Below are 23,668 nucleotides of genomic sequence, written 5' to 3'. Positions count from 1 at the left end.
GGGAGAACTATAAGAGAGAACATTGCTAGTAGACACACACAGTGATGTTTTATTTTGTTAGTCGTTTTATTATCAGGCTGCCATAATATTTGTAGTTCGGAAGAGCATTCAATGTTTGTAGTTTTTATTTTATTCATTTTAAGATTATGTTTTTATGGATGTGGTTTGTTACTACCTTCATTGCAGTAGGATTTGTTATTGAAAGCTGGGTTTCTGTGTAAAGATAGACAGACAGACAGACAGACAGACAGACAGACAGACAGACAGACAGACAGATAGACAGACAGACAGGAATTGGCTTTTCGTGGTCAAGATTTCTTCAGTATACCTTCTGCCAACTGATATTTATTCACAGCTGTTAAGGAGTTCTATAAATATCACTTTCCCCCCACAGTTAGAAGCGTAGTGCTCCATAATACTGCAATGTTGTAGTTTTAACTTCTCCAAAATAATGACTTGGATCCACTGAGTTTCTGATTTAACTTGGTCTAGAAATAAATTAATAGTGGGGTGGAAAACTTGAAGTTACATCAAATATGTAATGGCAAAATTACAATCAGTCTTCCTCACCCACCCCCTTAAGCAATTTGGCCATCTAAAAGGCCTGTTCTTTCTTTGAAGTCTGGGGGGGGGGGAAATCTGGCCTTCGTTCATTTACTTGGGGAAAACGAGTTTTGCTGTGTGCAGCAATTGTTCCCATAACACCATGGGACACTTAGGGCACATTGTGTTGTCCTAATCCAAACACTTAGCTCATGTATTGTTTTACACTGAGGACTACTCAATTGAGCACTGAAACATTTGGAAAGGAAGCCAAAGCCACATTTAATAAGGGATTGTCCCTTCCTTAGACCTACTGCTTCCCAAAAGCTGTCTGCTTTATGTAATGCATTATAATTATATGACAGGGGACCAGGAGAGAATATGGCATACAGTTTCCCATAGGTTTCCTTTTCCAGATAAGAAAGATAAACATTCTGCTTAGCTTCACAACAGCCTCTTTTTTTAAGTCCCTCTGCAGTTTCCTGAGAAGCAACTGAATGTTGGGTGATCTTTGTAACTCTTGTCCTTTAAGTGTCCAGACAATGATCTCTGGCGTATGGGGAAATTGGGTGCACAAAGTAAGGAAACCCCCTGGATTGAGGTCCATGTCCTATGCTTCCTGACCTTTATCCGAAAACACTCCTTGGGCTTCCACACTACATTATCAGCACAGATCATGGAGTGAAACAAAAGGGGAGGCTGTTTGTTTTTGTGAGGAGTTCTCTTGTTCTATGGACAAAAGAGAGGATGCTTTTTCAGTGAGGCTTATAGTGTTGCCAGTTATAGTGAGCAGGAAGGCATGGAGCTGGGCTGTAGCAAGCCTCTGCCGCCAATGCATGTAGCAGTGATTTTAGATTGATGTCGGCAAACCGCATCAGATAGAAAGCTAGCTGTCAAAACCCTCAGCTATCAAACACAACATACAGTGCTGGCAAACCTTCCTGTACGTCAGTATGCACAAACACGCATCTGCAAGTTGGGTCAGGGGGACATTAGAGGGCAGCAGGTCACTACTGGCCAGAGTTGGGAGGATCCTGATGGAACCGGTTAGAACAGGGGAGGCTAGTCCAAACCTGAAGGGTCAGACCCAGGTGAGGAGAAAGACAATGAGAAAGTGGCAGAGTGGTGGAAAACCCCCAAGGATCATGAGTTAGAGAGGAGGGAGATGTTTGAGGAGTGGGCAGGTGACAGAGGCATGATCATGGTGAACGTGAGAAACAGGGACTTCCCTTATGGTGGGTTTTTGGGGTGTTGGCAGGATGTGACCTATGCAAGAACACCACCTCTTTGGGGCTTGACCAATTGTCATTGGATGAAGGATGCACCTCTGGTTAAACATTGACAGTTCTTAAAATTTTCAATAAAAGGGGGCGCCTGCTTTCATTCTGGGCGACCTTCCGGATCCACATTCTGTCTCCCGCTGTGCTCTTTGTTGCGATCTCCCCACAGATGCAGAAGGTCCCATGTTCAATTCCAAGCATCTTCAGGTAGAGCTGGGAATGTCCTCTGTCGAGTCAGTGTGTAGACAATAATGAGCCAGATGAGCCAGTGGTCTGACTCAGTGTAAGGCATCTTCCTATGTTTCTAGAAACGGGGAAATTGACATTGTTTAGCAGCAATCAACTCAAAAGAGAATGTGTACTGTGTCCTCAAAATGCTGCACAGAAAAGCTGGGGAGGTGGCAACTTAATGCTCAGCATTTCTCTAACAGGATTGTGAAGTGGAGCAGGTGCCAGACTTGGGCTGGGAGGAGCACCTGAGTTTGAAGCCCTGCTCCTCCACAAAGTTATTTTGGTGGTCTTGATAGATTCTTTGTTGTGCATCCTGACTTACAGGGCAGGAATAAGCATCAGAAGCATAACAAACGGAGATCTGGTCAAAGATGGGAGGGGCAGCACCAAATGGGTGTGTCTAAGGAAGGAAGAAGGGATGCAGGGGACGCTGTGGGTTAAACCACAGAGCCTAGGGCTTGCTGAACAGAAGGTCGGCGGATCGAATCCCCGCGATGGGTGAGCTCCCATTGCTTGGTCCCAGCTCCTGCCAACCTAGCAGTTCGAAAGCACGTCAAAGTGCAAGTAGATAAATAGGTGCCACTCCGGCGGGAAGGTAAACGGCGTTTCTGTGTGCTCCTCTGGTTTGCCAGAAGCGGCTTTGTCATGCTGGCCACATGACCTGGAAGCTGTACGTCGGCTCCCTTGTCCAATAATGCAAGATGAGTGCCGCAACCCCAGAGTCGGTCACGACTGGACCTAATGGTCAGGGGTCCCTTTACCTTAAGGACGGAAGAGGGGTGAGAGTGAGTGGGTGTTTATGGTACCTCAGGGTCAGACTTCAGTAAGATTAAGAACTATTTCTTCATTTAGGTACATATATGTATAACTTTAAGCAGTAGAAAGACAGGAATGACAGGAGTGCCTGGCGTGCTCTGGTCCATGGGGTCACGAAGAGTCAGACATGACTAAACAACTAAACAACAGCAATGTATAACTTTAAAGGTGCTGACCTTTAAAGCCCTAAATGGCCTCAGCTCGGTATACTTGAAGGAGTGTCTCCACCCCCATCATTCATCCAGGACACTGTGGTCCAGCACCGAGGGCCTTCTGGCAGTTCCCTCACTGCGAGAATTGAGGTTGCAGGGAACCAGGGAAAGGGCCTTCTCAGTAGTGGCACTCACCCTGTGGAACACCCTCCCATCAGATGTCAAGGAAATAAACAACTATCTGACTTTTAGAAGACATCTGAAAGCAGCCCTGGTTAGGGAAGTTTATAATGACTGATGCTTTATTCTGTTTTTAGTCCTTTGTTGGGAGCCACCCAGAGTGGCTGGGGAAACCCATCCAGATGGGCAGGATATAAATAATAAAATATTTGTTGTTGTTATTATTATTATTATTATTACTTAACATTTGATGAAGCAGCTATGAATCAACAATGGCATCCTAGTCAGGAAAGTGTTTGCTTTAGGTTGATGTCCCCCAACCTAGGAAGATTAAGCAGCAGACACACACATGCACGCAAGTATATGCAAACACACACACACATACACACACACACACACCAGTCAAGCTACATGAAGAATCACTTTTAATTAATAGCTAAATGTGATCAAGAGGCTGTTTTCCCTCCCGCATCCATTTGCTTAAAAGGATGCCAGTCCTTGCCTGGAGAGGTGCTGCATTTTAGCAAGGCAAAATTTTCATAAGGAGAGTTTCAAAAGTAGTTGAGGTGTGAGATTCCATATGGTAAAAACACATGGATGAGAGAGGTACTTTACTCATTATTGTCACTGTGTTGCACTTTGCAGCACCTAACTCATGCTATTGGTGCTTTTCTATTTATACTGTAATCTATATTGCAGCCTCCCTAAGATGTGTGGTGTACTGACATCTGCTGTGTGCTTGACTAATACAGCACTAAGATTCAAAGGTATGAAACATGTATTTACAATTTGGTTGGTAGGCTGCTTGTTGCCAGCATGCATTAGGCTGTTATGATTGCTTAGAGGAGATACTGTTTTAAAGTACAAATTAAAAACAGACTCTCTGCCCCGAGGACCTTACAATCTAATTGTGATTATTCCATTGGAAGAAACCATAATCCTGTCATTTTCAGATTCTAGTGAGGTATATTTTGGTAGGTGAACAGACAAAATAAGCATATCTTTTAGTTACATTTTATGGGTTTTACCTTAACAAGGGTTGCTGCCTTACAATTTGCATAGTATGGTGTTGTCCTTCTGACAAATCCTTTCAGTGCTGTATAATGGAAACATGTGGCCCAATTCCATGCAGGCCTACAGAGAGATAAGCTCTATTGACTTCAGTGGGTCGTTTGAACTATACAGGTTCTTTTTAGAGCAAGTGTTCAGAGCAAACATAGCATTCAAACTTTAAAACTTATGCAAAACTGGTATGATAGAGTTTGGAAGGTTGCATTTGTAGACAAATTAGCACAACATTGCAGAATAGTCAGAAGTGACATTACTAGTGATAAATTATATGATAACTGGTCTCTCTTCGTTTCTTTCATTAATTCTTTACCAGAAGAAGCTAGACCACTTCATGTTCAATTTTCTTTTTGGAGAGATATGTTACCCTGAACAATTTAAAAAAAACCTCATTTATTACCATTGTCTATTCACTAAGTCTTTGAAAGGTTCTATAATAGCCAAGTGGAATTTGAGTTTCCCTTTACAACCCACAGTACCTTCAGCATTCTAACATAAAAGTAAGTTTCAAAAAATAAGTGTAATTCCACTGAAATAACTTTTGATGGAATAAATTCATTTAGGGACTGGAGAGTTTCAAGAGATGCTTTCTTTACAATGTCATTCCAAAATAATGTTGCAAATGTGAGTTCTTATTAGTCCTGGACCAAAATTTTCTCCCAAGTTTTTAATGATAAAATAAATTGTATTTGGAAGTAATCAACGGGGAGAGAAGAATTCTGTGAAATTTTCATAGTTGGGGTATAGGATTTTTGTCCCACTTTCGTTACTTTGGAGGGGAGTGCCTTTTCTTTCATTCTATAAATGAGATTATTTACAGTGGTGTGCACTCTGCAGCCTTCCCAGGTGCCTTATCCTCAATTAAAACCCAGGGGTGAGGCATCATTAGGTAACATCATTGGGGCTGTTTCTGACAAGTAAGTGTGGGAAGCCAGGAAGGCTGCAGAGTGCTGGATAAATGTTTCCTGAATAGAAACACACATCCCTTCGCCCACCTTGCAATGATAGTGTGAACTCAGATAAAGAATGTTTAAAGTTCCCTGAGAATGAGGCAAGGAAATGGAAGCTTCTTTTGGATGGAAGGGAAACTTATGAGAAATTGGAAGACCGATTTCAGCACAACACTGTTTCTAACCTCAGCCATAAGTAATTCCTTCCCCAAGCAAACCAACTTGGACTCTAATCCAATTAACATAACCTACTCCAGGGTCATATCCCGTTTGATAGACAAATACTGAAGACGAGAAATCAATGTGTTTTACTTTTGAAGAGTTGTGGCAGATGGGACCTTGTGGCTGTAATCCTTTGTATATTTCCCTGGGAGTAAGCACTATTGAACAAGCGGGGTTTACATGCATAGCATTGCACAGCATGGCACTCAAAATCTTGTAAAATATGTTTTAAGACTAGTTGTGTTTTCAGCCTTTACCAGTTCAGTCTCTTTGTGTGACAGCGCACTTGAATATATGCAAGCATGCATCCAGAAAGATGGGTTAAGTAGAGACCACACCAGTGCAACTTTTTAGAGATAAAGAAATCACTTTTTATATCACCTGCTAGGTATAATCTGAAAGCTAAATTTAGCCACACATAGAATCATAGAGTTGGAAGAGACCACAAGGGCCATCCAGTTCAACCCCCTGCCAAGCAGGAAGGCTTTTTAGGAACCTCAAAAGGAGATACATACAACTTGCACCATAATCATTTCTGTTGACCTCTTTACTCAGAAACTGATTATAACAGAAAAAGTACCATACTTGATCTTAAAATGCCAATTTCAAGTTTCGCAAGCAGAAAGGCACTTCTGCTATTGCAAGTCAGCCCCTACCTGATTTCTAGTAATTGTTCCCGACTGCTGCAGCCCCCATTCCCATACCTCCCTAAGGATTCCCAGATCTTCAGGGAGGCTTTTGGGATACAGTGGGGGCAGCAGGGAGAAGGCATGAGACCCACTGCATAAACATACTTCCACTTCATGATTCTGGATGCTGCCCAGAGTCAAGCCTTGTTCATTGCATTAGATAATTTACCTTCTTAGAAATGCTGCTAAGATGCTACTCTAAGATTGATAGTCATGAGCAGAACCTTAAAAAACCTCTGATGCATGGCTATATAACCATTTAAACTGTCCTGTGCAAAGAACACTGGGAATTATAGTGTGGTCAGTTGCAGAGAAGGACCTGTTTGGTATCACAGGGACATAGGGATCTGCCTTATACCAAAGCAGACCATCAGTGCAGCTGCTGTCCAGAAAAATTCAGGCAGGGAAACTTTCCCAGCCCCACCTAAAAATGCTAGGTCTTGAGCAGGTGCTCTACCCTGAGCTATTGTGGTAATCTCTTCACACAAAACAATTCCCAGAGTACCAAGGCAAGAGGAAATTATTGTTAAACAACTCAAATTTGTGTTGTGAATCAGATTCCTCCAACATGATGCTCTCAGGATGCTTTGAATTCCAAACTACTTTCCTCCCTGACCATTGTGGCTGTTGGGAATTGTCATCCAATATACTGTATATGGAGGGCACCAAGTTGGGTGAAACCAATGTAGATATAGATATATCCTAAGGCTTTTTCAGCCTTTCCTGTAACACATAGCTTACTCAGGGAAACGAACCAAGCTATGTTTCACTAATAATAATAATAATAATAATAATAATAATAATAATAATAATAATAATAATAATATATTTATACCCCGCCCATCTGGCTGGGTTTCCCCAGCCACTCTGGGTGGCTTCCAACAGAAAAATAAAACACAGTAATCTATTAAACATTGAAAGCCTCCCTGAACAGGGCTGCCTTCAGATGTCTTCCAAAAGTCTGGTAGTTGTTTTCCTCTTTGACATCTGTTGGGAGGGCGTTCCACAGGGCAGGCGCCACCACCGAGAAGGCCCTCTGCCTAGTTTCCTGCAACTTGGCTTCTCGCAACGAGGGAACCGCCAGAAGGCCCTCGGTGCTGGACCTCAGTGTCCGGGCAGAATGATGGAGGTGGAGACGCTCCTTCAGGTATACTGGACCGAGGCCATATACTAAGTCATTCCATGAGATGATCCTCCACCTCTAACAAGTCTATGATTCTATTATTTATATAGTTTATCTGCCATGGGATTCCTCAGCATCTGGACAATCAGCAGTTAGTTAGGCATGCTGTTTGTTTTAAGGTAGATCGCTGAGCCCTATGAAATCATTGTTACCTTATTTACACATTGCCACAGACAGATATTCTGTAAAATGTGTTTGCTGTTTCAGTGATGGCTAGGGGCTCTCCTTCAAAGTGGAAAGAATTCCTGTTTGTCAAATAAGTTCAGCTCAGTATCACTGACAAGCAAAATGCTGACACAGGCAATGACATTTATCTGAATTCTTAAAATGTAGCCAAACTTTCATTTATGCAAAATTTCATTTTCTGCTCTAGAAGATGGCCGTGGCTGAGCATAATTCCTGTTTCTTGCCTTTGAAGCTGAGCCAGGCTGTCTATGTTTACAGCTTCCTAAAGGGACATCAGTTCTCTTTTGTTCCAAATGGGGAGGCTGGCCTGTTTGTTTTCATTTACAATGTTCAGCAGCCTTGCTGTAGGCCAGTGACTGCAGGACAGCAGCAACACAGGATAATCACAGCAGCCAGTAATCCTGTAACAGCCAACTGGATTGCCAATCTAACACATGCACCAAGAAACAACAACAACACTGTTTACATTTTATCACATGACCAATTGTGTAAATTCAGTAAGGATTTGAGAATAAAGGTCTCCCCGCCGCCACCTTGTGATTTTAATCAGCATGCTCCTTCAGAATATCTCTATTTTTGAATGAATGCAGGAGTACTTTTTTGTATTTTGAGGCTTGTGAAAATAGGTTAGAGTTTAGAATTTTGATCTTCACACACATCACTCATTTGTTCTTGTCTGCGGTAAAAGACATTCACACAGGGGAGAATACTGTGTGGAGGAAGATGCTATTGGTTGGGGATTGGATTTGCCCCTGCCCTGAGGAATATGGGATGGACACCATTGGAGATGAGAGCCTTTTACAACAAGGCAAGGGTTAATATGGATATCAATTAACATTTTGCCTCCAGAAAACTGGTACTTCTTTTGACACTTTAATTTCTTGGCTTTCTACCAATGCCAGTCATACTCAGTGTAGACCCATTGAATTTAATGGACATGACTAACTTTGCTTCATTAATTTCAGTGGATCTACTCTAGATGAAACTTAGTTGGATACAACCCAAGGTTTAAGATGGATCCCCTCCCTCCTGGGTTGTGTTTTTGTTTCTGGGGCATCCAACTAATTTAGTTTAGTGACATTCTCCGGGTTCTGTTCTACAGCTCCCTGATCTCTGCACACTGTTTCCTGGCAAAAATGAATAACTATGATGCAGAAAATTATAGTGTAGAAACTGTGCTACTACCTTTCCTGTGTAGCAAGTAACAAGTTCTTGTTTTCTTGAATAATCTGTGTTTATTTAATAAAGCATAGTTCTTGTTCTCTGCTATGGGATTCCTTGGCCGTTCTCCTGCTTGTGCCATACTAAAATCCGGATGAATGTAGGTAACGCATCCCCTTCTCTGTTAGGCTGCCAGTCCAGCCATACTTTTCTGTAAAAAAAGTCCCATTAAACTCACTCGGGTTACTTCTGAATGTATATAGGATTTCAGGGTTAATCGTTCTTGAGAAATGTTAGAGGATTTCCACAGGGATAGATAGACATGTTAGTTTGTTAGAGCAAAAACAATACTGTATAGTCTTGAGGCACCTTAAAGGTTTCATAGACAAGAAATGAGACTCAATGACTTTCATGTCACTTTCACAAATTATATTTATAGATCAGGAGAACTTTATCGGGGATTAACAGTGGGAAACAACAACCTTTGCAAAAAGACTGTGGGGAATTTGTTAAAAGCATGAGCCTTAGTGCACAACGCACAGCTCTTTGACTTTAATAGCAAAATACTCATGGACTTCAATGGATCCGCTATACTAGGATAGTCTCCAATGCAAAACTCGGAGAGCTGAACAGTTCTTATTTCATCTCGGTGTACATGGGGAAGCATACAGCTTATACTAGCTGGAAGACATGCATTAGGTGTTTTAAAATACCCCAGCATTCCAACAGTGTGATCTGCAATGCAATTAAGCCAAGCGCTTAGACTCCTGGAGCCTGTTTAATTCCATTATGAAGTTGATAGCAAAAGCATCCCATCCCTAAGCATTTTTGCCCTGAACCAATGACAATAATCTGGGCTCCAACTGAATCAGATTAGTGTTGGTATGTGCATTTCCACCTGAGATTCTAGTTAGCCCCATACAACAATCACACCCTACATGTAAAGCACATGGCTTTTCCCAAAGAATTCTGGGAAATTGTAATCTGCTGAAGATGCTGCAGTTCCCAAAGCCATGTGCTTTATGTGAGCTTTAAATGTGCAGCATGACTACAGTAATACAGTAAGGTAAAGGGACCCCTGAGCATTAGGTCCAGTCGTGACCAACTCTGGGGTTGTGGCACTCATCTCACGTTATTGGCCGAGAGAGCCGGCATACAGCTTCCAGGTCGTGTGGCCAGCATGACAAAGCCGCTTCTGGCGAACCAGAGCAGCGCACGGAAACACTGTTTACCTTCCCACTGTAGCGGTACCTATTTATCTACTTGCACTTTGACGTGCTTTCAAACTGCTAGGTTGGCAGGACCTGGGACCGAGTAACGGGAGCTCACCCCGTTGTGGGGATTCGAACCGCCAACCTTCTTATCGGCTAGCCCTAGGCTCTGTGGTTTAGTCCACAGTGCCAATCCCATTCGTTTCTGCTGCTGCCTATGAATTAACAGGACTTGCTCCCCCAAGAGCTAATCAACCTGAAGGCAGATATATGGGTTCACCTGTGATGTTTGATTTGGTTTCTGGGGGGGTTGAACATTTTGACCAGGCAGGCCTAACTAAGTGTGGCTCTCCAGATGTTGGGCTCCAACTCTCATTCAGCCACAGCCAGCATAGCTAATGGTTAGGGATGATGGGAGCTGTAGTCCAACAACATTTGGAGCCACAGGATATCAATCCCTGATTTTGCCAACAAAACCATGCAGATATATTAAAGTTTATTTGGGTTTCTTTTTGTGCTCAGCTGACTAGTCCCCTCATGTAATGCAACAATTTATGAATGACACAACTAGAGAGTAATGTTTGTTTGAGCGAGTTCAAAGATGATTCAAGGGCTTCAAGAGAGTTATAGATTACTGCTCCAGGATATCCTGAAATCCATAGGCAGCAATCATATATACGTTTACCAGGCAGTAAGTCCCATTCAACTCAGTGAGGTTTCCTTCTGAGTAGACATACATAGGATTGCAATGTTTGTTCTGTTCTTGTTTTGGATGGGAAGCAGCTCTGAGTAATTTAGGGTGCATGGTCTTGGAGCATCTTTGTGTGGTCCCCCTGTTCTTTGTTCATGGCACGTTGTAAGTTTTGGTTGCATAGACTGAACTGTGGCCAGGACTGGGTGACTGGACTTCTTTCTACTGTGTGATTTTATGGTATGTGTATAGACACATATGAAGCAATTCACACAATACCATAGTGTACTACAGAACTGCAATTAATCAAACAAATACTATATTCTGAAAAGGATTTTCAAATGAACAGCTTTTCCATTTCTACCATTTTTTGTTAACTAATGAAAGAACAAAAAGTAAGCCATCAGGCAATTTGCATAAATAAGGATGTATCATTATATGTTTGGGAGGCCTGTTTAGGTAGGTAATAATGACACCTAGATGCACATGATATGCAGGCATCTCAAGTGATTTTTGATTTTGGCTGATTAGATGCCTGGCTGATTAAATAAATGCACACAATGAAAATCCTCAATTAAATGACTCATCTGAGGCCTCTGAGAGGTGACTATTGTGTTCCCTTCAGTAGGAAATAAGTTGCCATTTCAAACATCTGCTAGGCAGAGAGAGCTAACTTGCATCGGGAATATATTTACTCCAGCTGCAATGCTTATACTCACTTACCTGGAAATAAGTCCCATTCATTGAATTCAATGGAACTGCTGAGCAGACATGTGCAGGACCGCACCGTAAATAGCCTTGTGTAGATTGTTGAATCCTTAAGTTGAAGGGAACTTATTTCCAAATATCTGTGCAGAAAGAGTCAAGCCTGAGCATAATTTGTATGTCAGTAACTCAATTTGAACACTCAAAATACCATTTTCAGTGGGGCCGTATATTCCTTTTTGGTGTTCCTATTTGTGGATCTGTCTTTGCAATGCTCCAGCTATACTTCTACATGCATATACTTCCTGTTTTTCCCCCTACATGGGCAAACATGTACAATTTATTGTTTTGCATGCAATGCGAAGGCTACATAAATGTGTGTGCATATGTGTGGGTTATAATCAAGCTTGGTCTCTTTAGGAGAAACCTAAAAGTGTGGGGTAAAAATATTATTATTATTATTATTATTGATCCTGTGACAAACCAATCTGAACCTGATGCAAAATCTCTCCTTCAAGAAAAGCTGTCCCTTCCATTTCCCACACTTTATTTCCTTTGGTCTCATTACTTTTAGAGTAAAGAACAGTGCCTAAAATGTCATGTTTATGTGTATGCCCTGTTTCCTTCCCCAATTGTTATTGGAACAAATAATCCAGGATCTTTAAATAAAGCATGACAAGTTTATAAGGGGCGGATGTGAGAGACAGACTTCTGTAAAGACTGTTTTAAGATAATCAATTCTCGAAACTGTTGATGCCGCAAGCCTGCTGGAAATAGGAAATAGGGGAGGGGAGGAGGTAGGTACCCACAAACAGCAACCCCACGGCTTTTCTTCTTGGGAACGAAGGAGATCACATTCTCCGCCGTTTCATCTTGCTGGGGGTCAATCTGTGCAAGGCTCGGTTCATTCTTAACAGATTGAGGTAGGGAACGAGGGCTTCAGAAGGGCAGGGTTCCTCTCCTCCCTTGGAATTGGTGTGAAATTGACAAGTTGCATGAAACCAGGCCGGAAAGTGGCAAAGGAGAAGTAGGTGGTCGAAGGGATCCGCAAACACGTTTCCCTTGGTGAAGGGGGGGGAGGGGAAGAGATCCAGTTCCCCCACAGTCAGCGTCTTCTTCTAGCCCACCTCTTTTGAAATTTTCCGAGAGGATCTTGTGTTGTGTAATTTGTAGCCGCCCTTTCGCAGTATCTCTCCAAAAGAAAAAGAGAGAGAGAAGTACAGTATGTTTACACGCTTGTGTGTGCCAGGCAAAAGTTGAAATTGAAGTATTCTGTTTTTCTTCGAGTCGGGCCGCTTGAGGACGAGACAAATGGCTTCTGTAGGAGCTTCCGAAAATTAAACAAAGAGGCTTTGGGGAAGCGGGCCATTGTGAAGAGAGCTCTATAGGTTTCGGGGAGGCGACCTCTGTACTTCCATTCATATTTATTCCGTTGGAGTCAGAATAACCTTTATGTGGAATAGAGAGAGAGGAACCGGCAGATAGTCCGTTTAGGGCGGGAGGGGGGCATAGGTACAACATCCACCAGCGTTAAAAGGTTAAAATAAAAATAAAAATGTTTTTTTCAGCCTAGAATCGAAACTGTTCAGTTGATAATGATGATAATATGTAACAAAGACACCGGTCAGCTCTGATTGGCATGTATTTTTAAAAGACAAAAATAAATCAAAATTATCTTTTAAGAAAAAAATAAAACAAAGAATTTAAATGTAAAGGAATATTTCCCTGCTGAGTTTTGCTCTGGTATATTTCGCCTTACCACGCAAGAGTAGTATCTGAAGAAGTGTGCATGCACACGAAAGCTCATACCTATGACAAACCACGCAAGAGTTGGTAAGCCCGGGAAAGACTGACTAACTTTAACCACAAACTCAAACGTTCAAGTGCTTAAAAGATGGGACTTCTTGACTCAGGATGAAATATTAATAGATCCAATTGCCAAGCTACCGGTAGTTGCTGTTGTACCCTCTGAATTCAGATATAGGTTACATTACAGTCGTGTCGACGATCTGTTTGTTATACTCTCAGTGTCTTATCCTTCATAAATTAAAAATTGTTTAAAATGAGTTTATAAAAATCATTGATTTCACCACAAGGTGAATTCATTACCATCATAAGATTTCATTTCTTTACCTGTCGAGGAATTTTGAGGATGTTCAAAGCGGGCTTGTTCTTTTCGGTAATTTCTACTATGTTCGTGTTTTATGTCATTTAACCGGCCATGCCATCTTTTAACAAAAACATGAGATGAAAGAAATGAGATATAGTGAAGAACTTCCATTGTGCTGTAGCCGTCAATGTGTGAGAAATTTAATCTGAATGGTCCAAATTCGCTGGTTATCCTCGGAGACACCCCTGGAAACGTGGGTTTTTTTTTGTTTTTGTTTTTTTAAGGGCAATAGCCTCCGTTCAATGAGGAATTGATCTTAATAGGCTTTCAGGATCCTTTACGCTTTTGGTATTGTAGCCGCTTCACTTTGCCTTGCATTTCTTGAGTCTTGTCTGCAAGAACAAGAACAAAAAATTATATCCTCAGTATCTTGTTTAAAACGCGCGCACCACCTTGCAACCCTGACGCAAGATCCAGCCGAAGTTAGTCGTATTTTCCATTGCTGTCAATTGAAGAATTAATTGTGCGCTTAACTCTCTTTCTGAGACTAATGCCACTTAAACAGAGGGAACCATCGCGTGTTTACTCGGAGGTAAAACCCACTGCATTCAGTGGGGCTTAGAAATTGTTGATTGGATAATTCCCTAGTCAACAGAAGCAAGGCACTAAATGAGCACCATTTTTGTAAAAGAAAAAGAACTGTTGTGATATTTGGGATTTAAAAAACCCAATGAAAACATCATAATCACCATTATCATTATTATGCTTTGTATTCCGTGGTTTTCTTCCCTTTCAAAATATTGTTTCTGGGAATACCCTGATCCAAGCCAACCATTTTACTCATCACCCTGAGTCAATCTGTGTGATTGAAAGCAATTAATATTTCCTGAGCCGGGGTCATTAAAATGAAATGATTGTGATTTCCCCCCTTGGCTACTTCCTGAATTGCCCAGGAGCATCCAGGCAATATGGTTTTCCAGCTTTCTATAGCTAACAGGCCAACTCAGGGTGCTTTTCGTTCATCTGCTCTTCCCTCTTAAGCGCAGACAGGATTCACCCGCGGAAGACTGGCTATTCGTTTCAGATGGATGGAGTCTGCGCCACGGAGACCTCGATCCTAAACTGTGACTTTGAAGAAAACGCCGTGTGGGCCTTACTTCCAAGTTAAACCCGAATCCTAAACGGTTTACTTAGAAGTAAAGCCCGGTTTATTGCGGCAGAACCTATTTTTCGGGGAATAGGAATCCTATCGTTTAGACAAAAGAAAGATATGATCCCCTGGGAAACCTATAATCTGTTCCTTAGGCTTATCCCTTCTTGCTGTTATCCCGATTGCCAACAAACTGTAGTATCGGCAGCCGAAGTATTTCAGGTGCTGAAGTCTTGTTGGGCGTGTCCTTTTGATATCCTTGTGATTCTGTGATTTATCTCCAAGTTTACATTTCAAACCCCGCTAAACCTGTCGCTCTATTTGACCCTGAATATGTTGGATTTCAACCGACTGGATCTAGATCCAGTTATTTCTCGGATCCCGGTGCGTCGATTTACCGTAATTTGGATAGGGAGCAGGTCGTAATCTGATGGAAATGCCAAGGCTAAACCCTCCCTGTGCATTTCAGTAGCTCCAGGTTAATATCCAGATACAAACATATGCCTGGCAATGCGATCCTGACCGTGTTTGCTGACCTCTCCAATGGAACTTGCTGCCATTGGGACTTACTCACTGTTAAACTGCGTTATGAGTTGCAGCGTGCGCAGCCTTTTCTGCAGGAATTCAACTTCACTCCCGATTGCTTATGAATTTTAGAACTGGACGTTGTGAACCTGAATCCACTTTGGCTGAACGTAGATATACCTTCGCCTCTGTACATTGCACGCCGTTTCTAATTGCACGACGTTTTAGCACTGAGTTTGGGGAGAAAGGGATGGAAGCCTTGCATCCCTAAGAATCTAAGGGCATCTACAAGAAAAAACTGGTTGTACCCCTTTTCCCTTTTTTTTGCGGGGTGGGAGGTGAAACTCTCCGGTTCAATGAGAGAGGTTTCACAAATCACCCCTTCAAGAAATTTATGTATTTATCTGCGGAAGATGCTAAACCTGCTGATGTACACAGTTATCTCTTAGCCCTGATAAGAGTGACCTCGAAGTCAACGCCAGGGAAATAACATCCGAATCCCTGGAAGCTTAATATTTACAGGCTGGAGCCAGAGCAAATTAGGTACCAACCTATATAAACTTACCTGGGAGTAAGTCCTATTGACCTCAGTGTGGCTTACTCTTCAGTAGGCATGCTCAGTAGATTGTGCTGGAAGCGACGCTTAGTTCCCCAAGAAACCTGAGGAGAAAGTCTTGTCAGTCTCGAGTTCAGCTGCAGACCTTGCTGCGCACTGACCTGGGAGTAAGTCTAATTGGCTTCAGCGGGGCTTGCTCCTGAGTAGATATGCGCTGTCACTTCCTTCGGATCCAACCTATTCTATAAACAGCTAGATTGCTTCTGGAAAAGCTAAGCTGGGTGGATCCTACCATTATTTTTTTTAAAAAATAATAATATCAATATCCTCAGGAAGGCTTGCCAAGCAGGGGTTGGCTGCCAGTGTGCAGGAAGAGGAGAGGGAGCAAGGAGAGATTTTCCTTGAGCAAAACAGTGACCCTCGCCAGTCATTCCGTGTCAGCCCTGCGCGCTGGGCAAGAGACACCCACGGCTGTCCCCTCACCTTATTCGCCATTTTTGCCCTCCTCCTCCTGAGTTTCTGATTTCCTGTCAGATTCCACTGAAGCATGTGAGGAGAGAGAAAGAGAGACTCCCCAGAAAGCCACCCTTTGGCCGAGCGCGCTTGCCTCTGTTGCCGCCGCCTTTCCAGGCTTGGGAAGGGAGGGCTCTGCAGTCTGGCGGAGGTGATGACACACAGCACAATGCTGCCGCTACACCTGCGGAAGGAAATGCCTGCGAGCGGGGCTAGGTGGGGAAAGCAGCCCCGGCCAGCCTGGGTGGTCAGGGGGAAGGAACTGGCCCTCACTAGCTCACGCCACCGGCCTCCGAAAGAAAGAGCAGGCGCGGCTCTGAATCCCAGCAGGCGGCCGAGCGCTCGGTTTCCGTCGGATCCAGAGGCAGGGAGCCCGCTTGCTTAGCAAAAGGGAAGCCAGGCTGCTGCAAAACCCTCGGGCTGGTTTGCTCCAGGGCAGCCCAGCTGGCCCTCGGGAATCAGACCCTCTTGAGTTCGGTGGTGCTTACTTCCCAGTAAATGCGCACAGGATGGCAGAGCCTCGCAGCTTATTCGGATCCACAGAGCCTTTGGGTGCGTGCTTGGCGTCCTACGTGGGAAAGAGGTTTCTGGGCTTAAGATTTCAGGAAGGGGCTGATCTAAATCGGAAAGCTGACTTTAAACACCCAAGCTCCAGGAAAGCAACAGAAGGGATTGCAACAGAGATGACTCCAATAGAAATATGCACTCAATTAGAAGCACACAAAGATAGATCCTTAGCACCTCGGTAGCAAACCAAAAATAATGCACTTAAAAAAAAATATTCTGTCCCTTTATGTACCTCGTCTTAGTTGAAACATTAACTCAGGGGCTTCCTGATCTTTAACGACAGTCTCATTCTGTTCAATAAAACTTTTGGCTTTATTTTGCTTCTAGGCTGTAATAGTGTTATCAGCGTATGTAAATATACAAAGATACAGGTCTTAACGGAAAAGAGAGCAGCACTTTCCCCGGTTGATGTTGGGAGATACATTGTACAGACAATATGCTCTTACGGTAGAAGATTCCTGTTTCATTGTTTCAGTCCTAAGCATACTTAATTGGAAGTAAATCCCATTAAATACATTTGGGCTTACTTCTAAGTAAGCTTCTTCTTTTCTTTTTCGATGGCTGAACAAGTCGTAAAAACTTGTTTTGTTTTTTTTACGCGTCCAATAGGAAACAGCATATATTTGAACATGTGACCTTTTAAGCTGCGAGAAACAGTCACACTTAACTTGGAAAGTAAGTTTTTAGTGAAAATGATGAAATTTGGAGGTAAATGCGTTTGGGATTGTTAGTGACCTACCACAATTTGGTCACCTCAGTCTTTAACATTTTAAATCAGGAAGATCTCAAATAAACCTGATTTTATTGATTCCGACAAAGGGAACGGAACTATTTATTGCCATGTGCATTTATTAGAAACTAATTGTCAAACATTCCATTTTTTTTACAAAAAGCATCACGTACAAATACAAAGAAATCCAGTTGTGTGAAGGCAAAAAGATAATCATAAATCACACACACACACAAGCACACACAGAGAGAGATCATCAGGTGCCTGTTGAGAACCATTGACATCAGTGGGTTTTTCTTCTTCTTTTACAAATATTATATATGGGGGCAGAACCAGCGTAGTGATATTTCCCATTGTATTTAGGTCTATGCTCCACTCCCCCAAATCAAGCGTGCATAATTTCCGAACAGGCTACACAAACCATGGCGGGCAAGTTACCTTGATTGAAGGGCCTACCCACCCAAGGTTAAAATCTCTACAAAGCCCCGCAGCTGAATGGCTGAACAGTCACAAGAGCCCTTTCCAAGCGAGAAAATTACAGAGTGCGCAAGAACTGCCTTGACAGAGCTCCTTTCTCTTCTGGAAGTGGGGGCGGCGAGGACTGTCCCGCCCAGAATGAATGGAATTATGTACATTCGAAGCGGAAGTGCAAGACCTGATGGTCACAAGTGGCCATACCAAATGAATGGCAAAGAGGGATCGTTCGTCCTTGGACAGTAAAAGGAGCCTCACGGGCCCGTGGCTGTTGAGAACAAGATGAGCAGTTGTTTACAGGTCACGGGAACGTGGAAGTGACCCATCTTGGGGAAACATCAGAAGATCGAAGGCCCGGCAGCTAACTTGGTTGATAGGCTTTGGTCCAAGGCCTCGCAGAGATCGTGGCTTCAAGGCCGGCCTGAACGTGGGATTTGCCCGAAGGCACTGGAGCACCTGAAGGAAAGCTCCGCAGAACTCTCGCGGAAAACATAACAATTCTCTTCCTTTCCCCCAGCTCCCCACCCTCCTCATTCATTCGCTGATTTATTTATTTGTCTCGCTGCCTTCCCCCCACCCCTCAGACCTGGGGGATGTCTCTGAAATCTAGAAACAAACAAGTGATACCTGAATGACATGTTTTTGAAAAACATCTTGTCCGGAGCCAGCAGCGAAGCGAGCTGTGAGAGGGTTTGTTTGCTTTTGTGCACGCCTAAGGTGAACTAAAAGGTTGCAAGGACACAGCCCCAATATACGTGGGATATTTATATTTAATGTGTCAAGTGGGAAGGGCGCCCGAACTCGATTCTAAGTAGAAATCACGCTGCTCGTTCTGTCTCTAGATGGACAAGATAGATAGGCAAGAAAGAGAGTGAGAGGACTGTGACTCCCCTCCTATGTATTAGCTTCCTTAAAATATATGAGCAGGGCGTGCAACTTTGTACTCTCAAACAAGGTGACAATAACAGCAACACTTCTTTGGAAAACAGGCGTTCCAGCAAGACGTTGCCACCTTTGCAAGCCGAGATCCTTCAGACTGCCTTGCGTTCCCTGCCTACGTTTTCCAGAGCAACCTCGCTGGACATCCCTGCGATGGTGGCCGATTCTTCCCGGCTTCCATCAGCGGCCCCCCAGCCAGCCAGCCATCCCGGCTCACTGAGGAGCCCCTACCTCCCCAGTCGAGAGATCGCCCTTGCAAACTAGCAATCTCTTTGCAGCGTGGAAAGAAGAGAAATGTTTTTCCCCAACCCACCCACCCCCCACTTCACCTCACTTGTTTTGCTCCTAAGCGGCCTCGTGCAGAAGTCGCAGAGACGCAGCTTCTTTCCTTTTCTCCTGCCGTAGATTCTTGCCCTCGCCTCTTCCCACCCCCGCCCTTCCCTCTGCTCTGGGACCCCCCTGGGGCTCCAGCCTCCGGATTCCTCGCTGGGGTGGACTTGCGCGGTTTGACTTCGCCATGAACTCGCCCGTGCCCAGCTGGCTCCCAGGCTTGTGGGACGGGGAGGGGGGGTGGCAGAGAGAGAGAGAGAGAAACGGGGGGTGCGATGGGAGAAAAGGGATCCTGACGAAAGCGGAACTCGCCGGAGCCCATACAAATCAGAGCAGAGCTCGTCCAGAAGTTGAGTGGATATCTGAGCCCGCTGATCAGAGGCTGCAAGGGAGACAGAAGCGAAGAGGAGGAGGAGGAGAAGTGGGTGGGGGACAGAGAGAACCAAAAAGCCCACCAGGCTCAGGCAGGACTTAAAGCAAGCAGGCGGGACAGGCGCTCCCAGCAGATCACCCTGAGAGATCGAGGGGAGCCTTCTCCGGGATCCGCCGGAGACCCCCTGAAGAAGAAGAAGGCGCCTCCGAGGGGCACAGACACCGCAGCCGCCGCAGGTGGTGCCATGATGGCCACCGGCTACCCAGACCCCGCGGGGCCCGAGGACGCCGTGTCTCTCCTGCAGCAGCAGCAGCACCAGGCCGCCAAGGAGCCCTGCCTCGGCGGAGAGTCGGCGGCTGCCAAGAGCGAGCTGAGCCCGGCTGCCACAGCCAAGGCGTCCCCAGCTGGATCGGCGTCCGCCTCGGCTCCTTCGGCGCCTCTGGAGAAGGGCGACCCGTCTCAGAAGCCCCCTTACTCGTACGTGGCGCTGATCGCCATGGCCATCCGCGAGAGCGCCGAGAAGCGCCTGACGCTGTCGGGCATCTACCAGTACATCATCGGCAAGTTCCCCTTCTACGAGAAGAACAAGAAGGGCTGGCAGAACAGCATCCGCCACAACCTGAGCCTCAACGAGTGCTTCATCAAGGTGCCGCGAGAGGGCGGCGGGGAGCGCAAAGGCAACTACTGGACGCTCGACCCGGCCTGCGAGGACATGTTCGAGAAGGGCAACTACCGGCGGCGGCGCCGCATGAAGAGGCCGTTCCGCCCGCCCGCGGGACACTTCCAGCCCGGCAAGAGCCTCTTCGGCGCCGCGGCCGAGGCGGCCGGCTACGGTTACCTCACGGCGCCGCCCGCCAAGTACCTGCAGGCGCCTTTCCTCAACGCGGCCGCAGCGTCTTGGTCCCTGGCGCAGCCCGCGCCTCCGCCGCCGCCTCAGGCGCCCCAGGCGGGAGCCTACGCCGCCTGCACCATGGCCGCCGTGGCTGAGGGAGCAGGGAGCGGAGGCGCCGGGAGCGGAGGAGGCGGCTCGGTGGGGGGAGGCGGCGGAGGAGGCAGTTCCCTCAGCCCCGTCGGCGGCGTCAAGGGAGTAGGCCTGGCGGCCGGGCCTGGAGGCGCCGCCGCCTCAGCGTACGGGCCTTACTCCCGCCTGCCGGCCATGGTGAACTCGTACAACGGCATGGGGGGCCACCACCACCACCACCACCCGCACCACCCGCACCACGCGCACCACCACCACCCTCACCACCACCACCAGCACCATCACCACGCGGCCGCGGCGGCCCAGCAGCTCGGAGCGGCGGCAGTAGCGGCGGCGGCGGCTGCTGCTGCGGCGGCCGCCTCGGCAGGGAGCGGCTCCCCGCAGGGCTCGCCCAACGGGCCGGCGGGCCTGCAGTTCGCGTGCGCCGCGCGCCAGCCGCCCGAGCTGGCCATGATGCACTGCTCCTACTGGGACCACGAGAGCAAGCACAGCGCCTTGCACTCCCGGATAGACATCTGAGCGGGCGGAGGGGGCCCGTCCGGAAGAGAGACGGCGGCAGGCAGAAGAAGAAGAAGCGCCCTCATCCTCGGCATCCCCTTCCTCTTCACCATGTTGGATTTCTCTCCCTCTTGTAATTCCCCCTTTTCCCCCACCCGCTGCTGAAATGGGACAGTGACTTTGAGTGCCAAAACGAGAACCACACGCGCACAACCCCCCCCCCTTCGCCCAAGTCCTGTGTGCCTGAAATCATACAGATCCTCTCCAGGTGCCCGTGAAGGCAGCGTAAGTTCAGAGGACTTCCACGCTCATCCTCATTGCTGCAGGAGCTCCGTGGGTCCTTTGGTTCTGCGTTTCTTTTTTCACTGGGTTTTAGGGTTAGCGCGCACACGTAAAGGTGGCCGAACAGTATTTGCCTGAAGAGACGTCTGTCTCGGCCTTTTGTTTCTCTTTCCTTTTTGCATTTTCTTGAAATTAATATCCCGATCATAAGCACTGTTTGGTTAGAAGTGTTGTTGGAAGGTTCACTGGTACGTAAATCTCTTTATGATCGAGGTATTGGTCTCATTGTTTTCGCAGGGAGTTTAAAAAGAGTGAAGGTGGGGGGTTTTATTTTTGGTGGGGGAGAGGAAAAATAGAAGAGAGGAAAGCGCTTAGTGGTTTAGGGACAGAATTATAAACTAGAAGAGGTTTGTTTAGTTAGGGAGGGAACGTGCCGAAGCAATAAGCTGATCTGCCGCCGGGTTGAACAAAAGCACTGAAAAATAATTCCGGTTTTGTTTTTTGCAGAATTCCTGGCTCTATCCAGAAAAAGTCAGCTAGGTTTATTGCGAAGTACATCCTATTAAAGTTAAGATGGGGCTTCAGCCGTCCAGCAAATGGAGAAGGCAGGGAAAACCCCATTGAAATAAATTAATTTAACAATATGCTCCAGCGTTTACATCCCATTAACTGCGGCAGGGTTTAAGCACGACTAATTTTGCAATCCACAGCCATCTGATTAATGATAATGAGATGGGATTGCATTTGATGGCATCTGCCAACCTTAAATGGAATAATTTTACTAGAATATTTTTCCAGGTGAGATGGCTATTTTAAGCATAGCCCTGCAAAATGTCCTTTGAAAGGATGAAGAAAAACCCAAATCACGCACACTGCATACAGGTACTTGGAATTTAATTTAATTCCAAGTGTATTTTTAGAGATGCCAAAGACTCAGCAGTTATTCCTTGTCAGTTTAATTCACACCTAGGATACACTTGGTCAGGTAGTTCGACCCAAAACAGTTTCAACAAGATTTAGCTCCAAATATATGTGGGGATGAGCGAGGAAAACCGGTTTAATTCCTAGGGAATTAATTTAGGATTGGGGTCCAAACGTTCAGATTAAAGCTGAGGAAAAACTCCTTTAAAAAAACTGCCTTGGGGTGATCCCTGTATTTTGAAATTCCGCTGATGCGGAATTAAACAAGTGGAAGGCACTCACTCTTTGCCAGTCTGATCTTATCCACGGTGATAACCGATTATTTTTATTATAATTTCCTAAGGGGAATATTGCACTTCTTCAAAGATTTATGTTTCTATCCAAAGTAGTACTTATTTGGAGACTGTATTTGAGCAAGAACAGCCTTTTATACAGTATCTAGTAGCCATGTTGATTTGATTGTTGAAACGCGGAGGAGATTTGAGAAGAGTTGTGGGAACAATAGGTATATATGTATATGTATTTTTTTTAAGCGTTCTCTCAAAATAGAGTAATTTTATACAAGACTATAATTATTCGGACAAAACAAGACTGTTTCCCGAAATTATTGTTAATAGTAATAATAATGGAGACTATTTTCCCAAATGCAATTGTTATATTATTATTATTATTCAATGGATGATGAGTGATTTTTTAAATATTTTTTGACCCAGACGAATCTCAGTTAGATTCTTATCATCTTCTTTTTTGAACAGAGTTGCAATCCTAAACCCTGAGAGAGCTAATGTAGAAAAAAAATGTGTTTAATTGGGGGAGGGGGCAGGTAATAATGATTTCCTCAGTGTCTGTGTAAACAAATAGATATTTTGGTATTCTGCCACCCCGGGACCAACTTTTCTAGAATAACCTAGCACTTTTATTGTATATCATAGCATTGTATAGTCTCCAATAAAATGTGGTTTTGTTCTCTTTTACTAGAGTTTGATTTTCCTTTTGTCAAATATTTAATATTAAATATTGGCTTATCCTCTTTCTGGCACACCTTAAAAAGTGACGCTTTGATAATTAACGTGTGGATTTTGGTGGAACGGCTGCTAACAGCATATATAAGGTTTTTATGGTCGTGTGTAGAATTGTCAGGCCAACAGTCGCTGGTTAGATTATTTATTCTTTCTCCCCGCAACGCTCCCCCACCCACTCCAATCGTTAAAAAACGACATAATTCGGCAATAGGAAGACTTTAAAATACAGTATCCTAAAAGGTCTCTCCTCGCCCCGGTTTTTGGTCACCTGAAAATACAATGGAAATAATTTACTTTCTGTTAGGCACGATTCAATTGTATTAAGGCTTCCTTGTTTTGAAAAAATTATAACCACAGCTGTTTGATCTTAAGCACCTTTATTTGGAGTATCAGTGATATTTCCTTCTCGGTAAGTTCTGCTGAAATCACTG

At 44.8% G+C, this 23,668-nt stretch overlaps 1 protein-coding gene and 1 long non-coding RNA gene across 2 annotated transcripts; one reads left to right on the top strand and one right to left on the bottom strand.

Annotated features, from left to right (window-relative positions):
• Positions 1-11,928: 11,928 nt before the first annotated feature.
• LOC148685710 (uncharacterized) lies at positions 11,929-15,716 on the bottom strand. The gene is made up of 2 exons (XR_015950279.1): positions 15,619-15,716; positions 11,929-13,770 (listed from the first exon to the last, which is right to left on the bottom strand). It is a non-coding gene; the product is annotated as an uncharacterized LOC148685710 (long non-coding RNA).
• Positions 15,717-17,532: 1,816 nt separating this feature from the next.
• On the top strand, positions 17,533-23,189 carry FOXL2 (forkhead box L2). The gene has a single exon (XM_060274565.2). It carries the CDS (start codon positions 19,780-19,782, stop codon positions 21,031-21,033), a length of 1,254 nt encoding a protein of 417 aa, XP_060130548.1. The 5' UTR covers positions 17,533-19,779; the 3' UTR covers positions 21,034-23,189.
• The last annotated feature ends 479 nt before the right edge of the window (positions 23,190-23,668 follow it).

This window comes from Zootoca vivipara, chromosome 5 (assembly GCF_965207765.1).
Source record: "Zootoca vivipara chromosome 5, rZooViv2.hap1.1, whole genome shotgun sequence".
NCBI lineage: Eukaryota > Metazoa > Chordata > Lepidosauria > Squamata > Lacertidae > Zootoca > Zootoca vivipara.
The sequence above is the reverse complement of the archived record's forward strand: the minus strand, read 5'-3'. Positions and strand labels throughout refer to the sequence as shown.